At 57.6% G+C, this 12587-nt stretch overlaps 1 protein-coding gene across 1 annotated transcript in view; it reads left to right on the top strand.

Moving 5' to 3' along the window:
- SDK1 (sidekick cell adhesion molecule 1) overlaps positions 1–12587 on the top strand; it is a gene marked incomplete at its 5' end in the record, with an annotated part of 555106 nt that overhangs the window by 472459 nt on the left and 70060 nt on the right. Inside the window, 2 exons of the mRNA XM_081133971.1 lie at positions 1530–1651; positions 11411–11520. Coding sequence (XP_080990097.1) covers positions 1530–1651; positions 11411–11520 — 232 coding nt within the window. The remainder of the gene's footprint in view (positions 1–1529; positions 1652–11410; positions 11521–12587) is intronic.

Genomic DNA, 12587 nt, shown 5'->3' with positions numbered 1-12587 from the left:
CCAGAGCATCTGCTGCCCACCAGTGGACAGTTCCCCTGTTCCCTGTAAGGCAGAGGCCCCAGCTCTGTCACACACACACCAGGACCATGAGGCTCCTTCAGAACCCGATGCCCCCCCCCCCAGGGTCCCCCCTGGGCAGCAAGGCTGGAGCACCTGCCTGCAGAACAAGGTCTCAGGTGCCACTGAGGATGCTGGGCGGGACCACACTTTGTTTTTAAAAGGCACTGACAAAGCAAATGCGTTCCTTTCAGAAAGAAGTTCTTTTACAGAAGAACTTGGGGGCTGTATTCTGTGTGCTGTGCCTGAAGTTTACAGCCATTAGTGACTGAAGGACCGTGTTAGGAATCCAGAGAGCACCCTGGCCCACGTGGCTCCGTTGGTTGGGCACCAAAAGGTCACCGGTTCAGTCCCCGTTCAGGGCACATGCCCAGGTTTCACGCTCCGTCCCCAGTGGGGGGCGTGCGGGAAGCAGCCTGTTGATGTTTCACTCTCACATCAATGTTTCTCTCTCCCTCTCTCTCTAAAAGTCAATTAAAAAAAAATCCGGAGGGCTCAAAAATATGAGTCGCTTGTCCTATGATGTAAACATTTTCTGCTTCAGGTTTATTAGACTAGAAAAGGAAGGGCCCCTGAGGTCCCCAAGCCCCTGCTTGTGCCAGTCCTGAGCTGACCACCAAGGTGGCTCTGGTCCCTGTCAGGCTGGTTCGAAGTCCCCGGCAAGGGCGAGCTGGGAGGCGGTCCTCGGACACCGCGCGGCCTCCTCTCCGCGGCACTGCATACCCTTCCCGTGTCCCCGTGTCTCTCTCGAGGGCGTCTGCCCCGCACACTGACGTCAGGGCTGCCATTCTGAGCACCGCATGTCGTTCGGGGGGTGGGCTTCAGGGGCAGGAGCCCACCCCAGCGGCTCCTCGATGAGCAGGCCTCGGTCACAGGTAGCCTCTGAGGAGGGCGAGGGAGTCGGCAGAGCACACCTTCCCTCAGTTGCCAGAGCAACCGCACGGGGCGGTGGGGAGAGTTCCGCACTCTCACCCGCGTCCGGTCGTCGTGGAAACCAGGCCCGGGAAGCCTAGGGCTCAGGACCTGCCCCCCTCCCTCCCGAGTCTTGCTGCCTGGAGACAGCGGTGTTCTCTCCTCCATCCCCCGCCCAGCTGCTCCCCAAGGCATCACGGACACTGTCCAGGGTGGGGACGCCCAGTGCTTTGTGTCCTTGAGGAGCCCGTCATCCGGCCTTTCTTCATTCGACAAGTATCTGTTCAACAAGGTCCCCACCTGAGTGTGTCATCCAAGAGGCCACACTGATGTCTCCTGATGCCACGTCCCACGGCTGGGGCCTGATGGGTGACCCACAGAGTGTGGGTCCTGCTGTGATCGTGTTCCTGGGGAGCTGTGCTCCTCCCTATCATGGTTTTAAAACATGTCCCCTTTTGGGTAGGAAGGCGTTTGAAAGTGTTTACTCGCTGACATGCTTCACCCATTTCCAAGCTCGACAGAGTTTAAGCCTGTGCCTGTCCTCTCTCATTTCTCTCTAGAACTTCCCGGAGCCCCGTCCAACCTGGTCATTTCCAACATCAGCCCCCGCTCAGCCACCCTGCAGTTCCGGCCAGGCTACGACGGGAAGACGTCCATCTGCAGGTGGATCGTGGAGGGGCAGGTATGTGTCTCGTGAAGGCGGGAGCTGGATGCTAAAGAGCGATCCTGGCTCCTGGGTGTGATGGCTCCTTCGGAGCGATGAGTCCGTAGCTGATGGAGCTGACATGGGGGTGGTTTGTGGGGTGGCTGTGTTTGCAGGAGAGCCAGGGACTCACAACAACTGGGGTGCTGGGGACAGATGTGCGGAGATGAGGGGAACCGAGATGACAGGAGTCTCATTGGACAATAAGGAAGTGGTGGAAGGCTTGAAATTCATGTTGTAGTTCCAAAGGGGTATGCAGAGCCTGAGGCACAGCTGACTCATTTAACTCTGTCAGTTAGTTACCAAGCGTACTGGTAGGGTTAGCTGTTGGTACAGCTCATCTGTCACATGAATGAAAGAGAGTGAGTGAGGGAGTGAGTGAGTGAGTGAATGAGTGAACCAGTGAGTGAATGAGTGAGTGAATGAGTGAGTGAGTGAGTGAGTGGATGAGTGAGTGAGTGAGTGAGTGAATGAGTGAGGGAGTGAATGAGTGAGTGAGTGAGTGAGTGAACGAGTGAGTGAGTGAACCAGTGAGTGAATGAGTGAGTGAGTGAATGAGTGAGGGAGTGAATGAGTGAGTGAGTGAATGAGTGAGTGAGGGAGTGAATGAGTGAGTGAGTGAATGAGTGAGTGAGTGAGTGAATGAGTGAGGGAGTGAATGAGTGAGTGAGGGAGTGAGTGAGTGAGTGAGTGAATGAGTGAGTGAGTGAATGAGTGAGTGAGTGAGTGAATGAGTGAGTGAGTGAGGGAGTGAATGAGTGAGTGAGTGAGTGAGTGAATGAGTGAGGGAGTGAATGAGTGAGTGAGTGAGTGAGGGAGTGAATGAGTGAGTGGATGAGTGAGTGAGGGAGTGAGTGAGTGAGTGAATGAGTGAGTGAGTGAGGGAGTGAATGAGTGAGTGAGTGAGTGAGTGAATGAGTGAGGGAGTGAATGAGTGAATGAGTGAGTGAGTGAGTGAGGGAGTGAGGGAGTGAATGAGTGAGTGAGTGAGTGAGTGAATGAGTGAGGGAGTGAATGAGTGAGTGAGTGAATGAGTGAGTGAGGGAGTGAATGAGTGAGTGAGTGAATGAGTGAGTGAGTGAGTGAATGAGTGAGGGAGTGAGTGAATGAGTGAGGGAGTGAATGAGTGAGTGAGGGAGTGAGTGAGTGAGTGAGGGAGTGAGTGAGTGAGTGAGTGAATGAGTGAGTGAGTGAGTGAATGAGTGAGTGGATGAGTGAGTGAGGGAGTGAATGAATGAATGAATGAATGAATACGCATTCACTGGACACTGTGGAGCGTGCTCATTTCCAGGCCCTGTTCTCCCCTGAGGGGTGAAACAGTAACAGAGCTGACATTTCTGCTGGAAAGGAGAAGTTTCTCCCTCGGCGAGTTGCTGGGAGAGGCACAGCCGGTCCATCGAGGACCGTGGGCGGCCCAGGGGGGGTCGCAGGGGCCCCTCCCGCAGTCGGGGGGGACGGGCTCCCAGCTGCCGGGAGCCCCGAGGGTGGCGCCCAGAGACCGCCGACCGGCAGCCCCAGGCGCTGACCGCGGCAGGGAAAGAGCGGGGTCAGGAGAAGTAATAGTTTCAAAGAGCTCTGTCTGGGGTAAAACCTACCCAGACCCTGTGGTGAAACAACGCACTCTTGGAAGCAGCCATAAATTAGGGAACAAATTCCGTGGATGTGTTCAAAGCCTCATTAAGCAGCCGTCTCTGGAAACCCGCGCAGGGCTCAAAGTGCGACCGGCGGGTGGGGACCGATCAATAGAGGAGCTGGAGCAAGTGTTAGCTTAGAAAAAACATCCCGACCTCACACATCCGCCCAAAAGTAAATCCCCTGCGAATGAAAACCCAAGTCACACGCTCGAACTTCAAAATGCGTGCAAGGGAAGCCGTTTCCGTCTCTGAGGCTTCGGCTAGCCCGAAAATATTAAATGGAAAACTCCAGAAATAAGCAGTTCATACGTTTTATGTCGCGCGCTCTTCCCAAAGCTGTGACCCCACGTCCCCCCGTCACTGCCGTGGTCGTTGGTGGCGGCTGTGCACCTCCCACGCGGCCCAGGGCCCTGCGGTGGGGCGGTCCCTGTGCCGGCTCAGGGACTTCCGCGAGCCCTGCCCTGTCGCTGCCCCTTCAGCGTTGCAGCCGAGGCCTGAACTGAGTGTTTAAGATGCTGCTTCCCTATCCTCTCGCCCGGTCAGTGGCTGGACCTGCCCTCGCCCGCAGGCTTATTGTCAGAACCCAGGGCGGCAGGACGCGGGCCGAGCCTTTCCCTTAACTCCCAGGTTCAGAGTCAGGACCGGCCCTGGGCGCTCCCCGTGTGAACTGGGCTCTCTTTCTGTTTTGCCCTCTCTCTTCCTGAGGATCAGCGTAAAAGCAGATTTCCATCGCGACAGTCAACCTTTTCAAACCTAGAATTGCCCCCCTTGGTCAGGGGCCCCCGTCGTGTGCCAGGACTTCAGACACGAGCGTCCTGACCTTCGATGATCCCCTCGCTCCCTGGTACCAGGATGTCCTAGGATCATCCTGTGCCTCCCTGCCCCAGGCTCACACCCAGCCATTCCCGCCAGGGACCTCGGCTCCGTTAGTGTCCAGTGGTATTTAAGACACAGTCCGAGCACGGGGGTCGGGAGGGGTGCCCACTGCCGCTGGCTGGTCAGGGCGTCTAGGCCTTTCCAGGGGACAGAGGGCAAACATGAGTTCATACTCATATTTCCAATTAAAATTTAAGGATATTTTACTTTGAGTTTATATTTTAAATACCTTTTCCCTTGCACTGAAATTGTGCTTTTTAGAAATAGTAACCTAATTACTTATTACCTCTACCCTGCTATTATATAAGGAGTTTCAAAGTTGTCGTTTCCATGGTCCTACCAACAATAAGACCAGTGACTGCAGTGTAAGTGTTCGTCCCTAGACTGTGTTACCCTGCGGATGTGCCGCCGAAATGCCGAATCCGAGAGCCCCTCTCGCCGTGTGGTTCCGTCGCCAGCTCGATACAGACTCTGATTTATTCATTTTAGGGGTTTGGTTTTGTTCTTTTTGCCTCAATCTCTAGTGAATGCTTTCTTTAAAAATTATTTCACTTTTTTAACAAATTGTTAAAACATTTCCAATCTAATTTATTTTTGAGCCTGTAACTCACTTGCAACTGTGACCTGGGCGGAGATCCACCCGCGCCTCGCAGCTCCTGCCCAAGCGCCCTGTGGCGGCCCAGTGTTGACCTCCTCTGCGTGACCCGCTTCTCAGTCAGACCTCCTCCGCGAGAGGTTCCCTTTCAGTCCCGACCATGTAAAGTGCACCAGGAGGGCCGTGTTATTGGCGTGGGGGGCAGTGAATTGCAGGATAGAAGCTCATCAGCGGGAGCCGTCCGCTGGCCTGCAAGGAGCTGATGGGCTCGATTTGAAAAGCAGCTTTTACAGGTGTTTCTGGGTCAGTGGTGTTTTGCTGAATTAGTAAACTTTGACCTGGAGTGAGCAAAACACCTCTCCCCACACTTCCACGGATCCCCACAAGGGGGAATGCAGATGTCACCCGCCTTCGTCTGCCACTCTGCTGGCTGGCGTGTCCCTGCCCGCCCTGGCGTCCGTGGCCGCTTCTCTGCCCCAGTGGCCAGTGCGCGTCCCGGCCTCCCCGGGCTGCTTCGTTCGCGCAGGCGTCTGTAATGAGGCTGCTGGAGCTGGCACCTCGGGAGCAGATGAAACCATTTCCATTCAGAAGTGGAGGGAGAAAAGCCTACTTAGTGCTTATTTGTGGGTAATAGTGCCATTTGCTTAAAAGGTGTTGTTTCAGAGAGTTGTGGGCTCATAAAGCCGCTGCAGTCTGCTGAGTGCTGGTCCCGGTAACTAGAGAGCAGGGGGTGGAGGGAGCCCGCAGGTGAGGCCCACGGGTGCCCCAGGGGCCTCTGTTGTGACACCTTCCTCGCCTTGGAGCAGCCAGGGCTGTAGAGGGATGCTGTCATCTCCCAGGGGCACTCCCTCTGAGGGGTCGACCCAGGCCAAGGAAGGGCGGCCGGGCCAGGTGCACGCCTGCGACGCACTGTCCTGGGCGGGGCCGTCTGCTTCCCATCGTGCCCCTGGCCCAGCCTCTCCCAGTAGCCCTCTCCCAGCGCTGAGGTCCTGGAAAAGTGTCCTGGCAGGTGAGGGAACTGCTTCCTCCTGTCACACTGCGAAGCCCCTGCAGCCCGGGTTCCCTGTGCCTCAGCGCCAGCTTTGAAAGCCCGGTGGGCACACCGGCCCTGCACTCCCTGCAGCTGCATTTGCTGCCTGTCCTGCCCTCACCCACGCATGTGAGCCCAGCCCGAGCTGCAGGCCAGCCCCGAGCAAAATCCTGGGGAGACATACAGCCCGCCTGCCTCCTTGAGTGGGAAGGGCTCCGGCAGGTCACAGCCTCAGAGGAGGAGCAGAGTCTGCGGCCTCAGGGAGGTTTCCTCAGTGAGCCCGTCCCCTTGAAAGGAGGGGAGTGTGCCTAGGAGATAAACAGCTCCCCAAAAACGTGGCTCTAGATTGTCCACTTTCCTATGTAAGTAGTTTCTGTGATTTTTTCTAACAGTCCGTAAAAAGTGGCAAGAATTTGGCAAACGTGAGGCTTAGAAAAACCTCAGGTCCTTGGAGTAGACACATTTGAGACAGACGACCCAGCTCCCCAGCTCGGCCCCTCTCCGTTGCAGGGTGCCCTCGGGATGGGGCCTGGCTCGGTGCAGGAGGGGACCTGCTGGGACCTGTGGGATCCACATGGGCACAGGCGAGGGAGGGGCAGGCTGGCTGTCAGAGCACAGGGGGCGTGGCACAGGGACAGGGCGCCGGGCACTAGGACGAACAGTGCAGCCCTGCCTGGCCTGGGCTCCCTGTCATGACCGTCATTGAAAGTCCCAGCGTGGACTTGCACGTGGGAAGCACAAAGCTCCTCATAAATGCAGTAAACTCGAGGCAGACATGTGGCTGCCTCCAAGGCTGCATCGGGTAGTGTGGGCCCAGAGGAAGGACCATGTCCTGGGAGGCCTGGGGAGGGAATGCAGGGCCACCCCTGGGGAAATACCTGGAGACTCAGGCGGGCCCCTCGAGCAGGCCCGGCCAAGGACCAGGCCCGGCCAGCCTCCTGATGAAGCTCGGGACAGGCCAGAAGTGTCTGTGGTCGGAGGGGTTGAGTCCCGGGGGGGAAGGGGGGGTGCTCACTCAATGGGAGGCCCATCCTCCTGGGGCCAGAGCAGCCCCCCTAGAACCTCCTAGTGTCCGCTGAGAGTCAAGCTGCCGGTACCGAGATTTGTTCAAATGGAACCAAAACCCCACAGCTTGAGAAGTGTCAGATCCAGCTGCCTGGTCTCCGTTTCCGGCAGTTTCCGTCCTGAGTCTATTGAAGGACCCAGCTGGCTGCCTGTTGCCTCGGACGGGAGCGATCCCAGCGAGTGTCTCCTGCGGGGTCCTAGGCCGGGGCCTCCGTCTCCGCACTTGGAGATGCGGAGCTGGGGTTTCTAACCGCTCCTTAGGGGCGGTGTCGGGGCTGCTCCCGGGCCTCCTGGTGAGTGTCCCTCAGCGTCTGCATTACAAGAAGCCCTGATGCGGGTGAGTGTCTTCCCGGAGGGGGAGAGGAGTGGCGGAGCCCCAGGTGCCCGCCCCGCGCAGGAGGCCGTGGGCGCTCTCATGGTCCCGCACAGCCACACAGCCCCGGGCGCCTCGCAGGGCGCCGGCTGCTCTGCCGGGGTGACGCGTCCCGAGGGAGGGGCAGCAGTGGCACGCACTGGGCATTTCAGCGTGTGTGCTGCCCCCTGGCTGTCCCGCAGCGGGGGCCCCTCGGCTCCGCCGCCCGGGAACCGGCCCCGGGCGAAGGGTCTGAGGTGGCCCTGAGGTGGCCGTTCCGCGCGTGGACCGCCCAGGCCCGGGCTTCTGAAAACCCCACAGAAGTTCCCGCGCCCCAGTGGCAACTCGAGGAGGACGGGGCTGGGGGGGCGTTGACTGTGCCGGTCAGTCCCGAGAAGCAGCCCCCGTGGGCATAAAGCTCGGCTGTCCAACCAAGTCAAACGTGCCGGGAGTCGGCTCCTGTCCTGAGAGCTGCTCGGAGTCTCTCGGCCCCATCCGCTCGCTGGAGCCTTAGATTTGTCTGAATGTTTCACTGTCCCGGTCCCAAGGTTTTATATTTGTCCCTCTCAGGCACCCATCACCCAGCAAACGTCTATTAAGCACCTGCTATTGATAGGTTTCGGGTATCTCTCTATGCCAGACCATAAAGATGAAAAACTCCCGTCCCTGCATCCAGAATCATAGTCCGGGGGTTGGAGGTATGGCTGAGATGTGGTCCAACGAGGGATACAAATGAGACTCCTGGGCGTTGTTATAAACGTGTCACTAAGATGGCACAAGAGTAACTGACAGGTAATCAAGGAAGGCTCCACGCAGGAGGCGAGATTTCAGCTGCGCCTTGAAGTGTGAGCAGTGTCTGATAGAGGAAGACGTCCCAAGGGGATGGAAGGCTTAGAGTTGGGAGATTGCACAGCACCTGTTGTTTCAAAATGTGTTATTATTCAGATGTGCTGAGGCCAGCCCTGAGTGGCAAGGCAGGGGGACAGCCTAGGAGGGTGGGTGTGGGCTCTGGGCTGGGGCGTTTGCATCTGAAAGGTGCCCACCTGGGCAAGTGGTTTTCTGTCTCTAGGATTTGACCGACCCTGGGAGGCCAGTCCCTTCAGGTCAGCAGGGCCCCAGATGTCCAGGGATCAGATGCAGAAACTGGAAGTGTGCCTGGTACACCTGGGGGGGACCAAGCAGCTGCACGGCCAGGTGTGAGCAGGACTCAGTGGAGACGAGACCGGAACGGGAGCCGGAGCCGTGTGAAGGCCTGGGGAGCACTGATAGGGACTAGTTTATTTCTAAAAGTGTCCCTGGTCTCTGAGCATGGTGCCACAACTGAGGTATCCAGGCCCTGCACGCTCCTCAACCCATCAGAGGCCCCCGATGCCCCTGGGCTGACCACTGCTGCCCTCACTTTATCCATACCCAGGCCGAGGTGCCCAGCGTCACACAGGGAGGTGCAGGCTGCTCATGCCCTGTGCCGCGCCCAACACCCCCTCACACCTCACTCCATGAGTGAGTGACAGTGCCCAGTCCCCGGGGGCACGTCAGGGCCTCAGGAAGTGACAGCAAACCCCACCTCGGGCACAGGGAGGTACAGGCGTCCCTGCTGGTCCTCGAGAGGGGCTGTATCTGAGGGAGAGAAGGGACAGACACAGACACCACGTCCGCCACACGCATGACAGGTGCAGGGGGGGCCGAGCGCACTTCAGAGACGTTCACCTAAAAATAAAAGGCCTTTCAAAGTGGGAGGCAACCGGCGTGTATTTGAGATCAGTGAGAATAGCTATTCAGGAGGCACTGATTCAGTCAAAGCCCAAACAGTGTCCAATGAGGGGACAAAGGCAGGGGAGTTTAGGAGAAGGGGACAGTGACACCCCGGAAGGAAGGCGTAGCTGTGGTGCAGATACGCTGACGTAGTGACGCTAGTTCTAAACAGTGTTTTTAATTTTCAGTCCGGTCTCATCACATCTGCTCCTAGTTGTCCTTGCAAACAGTCCTTCGGGACACAGTGCTGCCCTAGGCCCGGTCCAAAGGTTATTTTGTTTTAACGTCCAGCTGTGTGAGGCATGAGGCGAGCGAGGCAGCTCCTCCAGCTCCGTTTCGGTGACTCCGTTTGTGTTGTTTAGAGATGAGCAGGACTGGGTGGCGGGAGAGGCAGGGCTGGGGAGCGGCTGCTTGTCTGGACCTCAGGACGGGGGGAACACGGGGCGGGGCTGACACTGTCCCCAGTCCACTCCCGTCCGTCAGCAGCTCTAGAGCGTCGGGCTCGGGGTGCTCGGTACCCGGGGCTCCCAGTGCAGGGACAGGTGGCCTCCGGAGATGAGCAGCACAGGGCTGTACCCCCGAGCCCTGCTCCCAGTGCACACAGCCCGGCCTCGGAGTTCATCCGCCTCACCCCTCACTTCCTGGCTACGACAGCTGTGGCCCAGGACACTCTGAGGCCTGTGTTCGGTAAGTTCAGGCTGGACTGCAGGTGACTAATGGGGGAGGGGAGTCCTAGAGACTTCAGGGAGCGCTTGCCCTGTGGCTTCCCCTTACTCATCACAGAAGCTGACTGGCTAGGCCCTAGGGAACGGCAGGGACCCCACAACAAAATCTCTCCTGGGTCTGTCCTGACCCCCCTTTTCTCCCTCGGCAGTGGTGTTTTCCCCCTGGGGTGTGGTGTCCCTCCACAAGGCCTGGCTGTGCCAAGATGCCCATCTGTCCCCTGCCTCCAGCCCTCCAGCCGCCTCACGGAGGCTGCACCTGGCTTGGCCGGGATGCCACTCAGAATGAGAGGCAGGCGACTCGCTAACTCTGCAAGTTGCTGACCTGCAGGTTTTCCCGCTGACACCAGAGTTCTTGGCGAGAGGGTGCACTGCTTGGCAGGCTTCCAGGGAGTGACATCTCCGAGTGCCTTTCCTGCCTTAGCTCCAGGTGAAAGGGACACTGTTTCCCCCGCCCTCCCTGCCCACTGCCCCTCCCCTCCCCGCTGCATCTCCATGGAGCTCTGCCCGCAGTTACCTTTTCCAGGAGGTTCATGTTTGTTCTCTGAGGAGCCACTGGTCTCCTGGCCTCAGGGTGCTGAACTCAGGGTGGTCACCCAGCCTTGGATGGGGCATTGGAGGTCCCGGCCATCCGGCTGGTCTCCAGCTGAGGTCCCTAAGGCCCCACAGACTGCGAGGCCTTCCCCAGGCAGACACCGTGAGTTCTGACTCCGAGTGGGCAGCAGGTCTGGGCCGCCAGGTATTACTTGAGTGCACATGGAATGACACTGGGCAGGGCAGAGTCTCCTGGTGACTCAGACGCAGCGTGCTCCCTAATGGGTCCTGAAGCCCACCGCCCGCTGAGTGGCACTTGAAGTGTGTGGCGTTTCTGCTTTTGTCATAAGTATTGTAAAGTGCTGTTTGTTAGCTTTAGAAGAAAAAGGGGAAAAAACACCAGAGCTCAGCTTCCCTGCAGAGCTCAGGGTTGTTTTATCTTTAACGAGTTCTGTGGCGTCTGTGTCCAGAGCATCGTTACTGAACAGTGGTTATTCCAGAACACTCCGTCTCAATGGTCTCAAAACCTCGCTGAGCCAGAGGGGCCTGGTGAGAACACAAGGACTCCGTTCCTCACCCGAAAGAATTGGTCTCTACAGATCAAAGTGTGAACCTTTCAGTAGGAACTTAAGGTCCCCTAGAGCTCTTGGAGCCTGTGAGTGAAATCCTGTTTCCAGTACTAATTCGCTTGTGGGGCTCAGTGCAGGACAGCCGTCTCTGGTGCTGGGTCTGAGCTCAGAGCAGGATAGCCGCCATCTCTGTCCATCTGTGGCTTGTCCTGGTGTTAAACCAGCAGGCTGGGCCAGAGTTTTGGCTGGACCCGGGGGAGCTGCCAGAGGTACAGGGAGGAGTAAGACCCTGACGCTACCTCGGGGCACCTTTGGGACAAAGCAAACTAGCGCGGCAAGACCTGGGAGTGTGGCCAAGGAAGCTGTGCACACCCTCGGGGTCAGACCCTCGAGAAGGTGGGCAGACTCCTCCATAAGGATCCTCTACAAGGCCCTGGGGTATGGACTTGGCCATCAGCAAAACACAGACCCACGAGCACGGCCGTGTTCCAATAAAACTTTATTTACACAAACAGGGGTGACTGGATTTGGCCAGCAGGCAAAATTTGCCGACCCGAGGACTAGGCCCTACGGCTCGTCCAGCCGGTCCCAGGATTTCCCTCTCCACAGGTGGGTGCCATCGGTGAGGAGGAGGAGTGGGTCAGCCTGTACGAGGAGGAGAATGAGCCGGACGCCCAGACCCTGGAGATCCCCAACCTCACGCCCTACACCCATTACAGGTGAGAGAAGGGGGCCTCCAGCAGGTGGCGCTGTCTGCAGCAGCAAAACCCAGGTACACGTGCATAGGCGAGGCGTTTCCAACCAGCAGTCACAGAAACTTGAAGCTGTGGGAGTAAAGTCTTATTCCTGGGGAGGTCTGTCCCCGATGTGGGGCCGGGCCTAGCTAGCAGCCGTCCTTCCGTCCACACCAGCTGGCAGGACGCGCTGTCAGGATGGCTCACCGTCGCAGTCAGACACATGCTGCTTTTCTTTACAAAACTCCCTGCAAGTGCAGACGAAGCAGCTGTCCAGGAGAAGTCCCCCTGCCCCCCCCCTTCCAGCCCGGGAGCTGCCAGCCTCCCTGATCGTGCACCTAATGTTCCATCTCACCTCTGTTTCCTGACCCTGAAACACATCCAGGCGTAAATCCTCGGCCTTGAGGAAGGGCAGCGCGATCGCGAGCTGTTAGCACTGTTATAACGTCCCGCACGGTGATCGCAGGCAATGCAGTTTCCAGTTATCACACGTGCGCAGATTGATAGTGCCGTTGTCCTGCCAGGATGGATGCATCCCGTCAGCTCCGGGGAGGGAGGACCACAGATGGCTGGGCAGGGGGCAGGGGAAACGGCATCTTCGTGGGGAATATTTTCAGGTCCAGTCCCAAAGTTGGGCTCCAAACAAAATCCTAACAAGAGACCATTAGCTTCTGTTTCCTTTAACATTTTCCCTGAGATTGGAGCAGACAGATCAAGATACACTTGTTTTGTTTTGGGGGATTTTTTGTGGTTTTTTTAATGTTTTTATTGATTTAAGGGAGAGGGAGAGAGAGAGAAGCATCAGTGGTGAGAGTCTTTGATCAGCTCCCTGCTGCACACCCCCTGCTGCAAACCCAGCATGTGCCCTGACCGGGAATCAAACTGTGACCTCCTGGTTCATAGGGCAGCACTCAACCACTGAGCCACACCAGCCAGGCCAAGCCCTCGTTTTTAGAGAAAACATTGAGCTTTAAGACAAGCTGTCAGGATAAAGCCTTACCCTGTGAAAATGGAGTGGGCCGTATAATTATTTCTAAGATCTGAAGCTGCCG

This window comes from Miniopterus schreibersii (genome assembly GCF_964146895.1).
Source record: "Miniopterus schreibersii genome assembly, chromosome: 4".
Taxonomy (NCBI): domain Eukaryota; kingdom Metazoa; phylum Chordata; class Mammalia; order Chiroptera; family Miniopteridae; genus Miniopterus; species Miniopterus schreibersii.
Note: the sequence above shows the minus strand (reverse complement) of the source record. Positions and strands in the feature narration are given on the sequence as shown.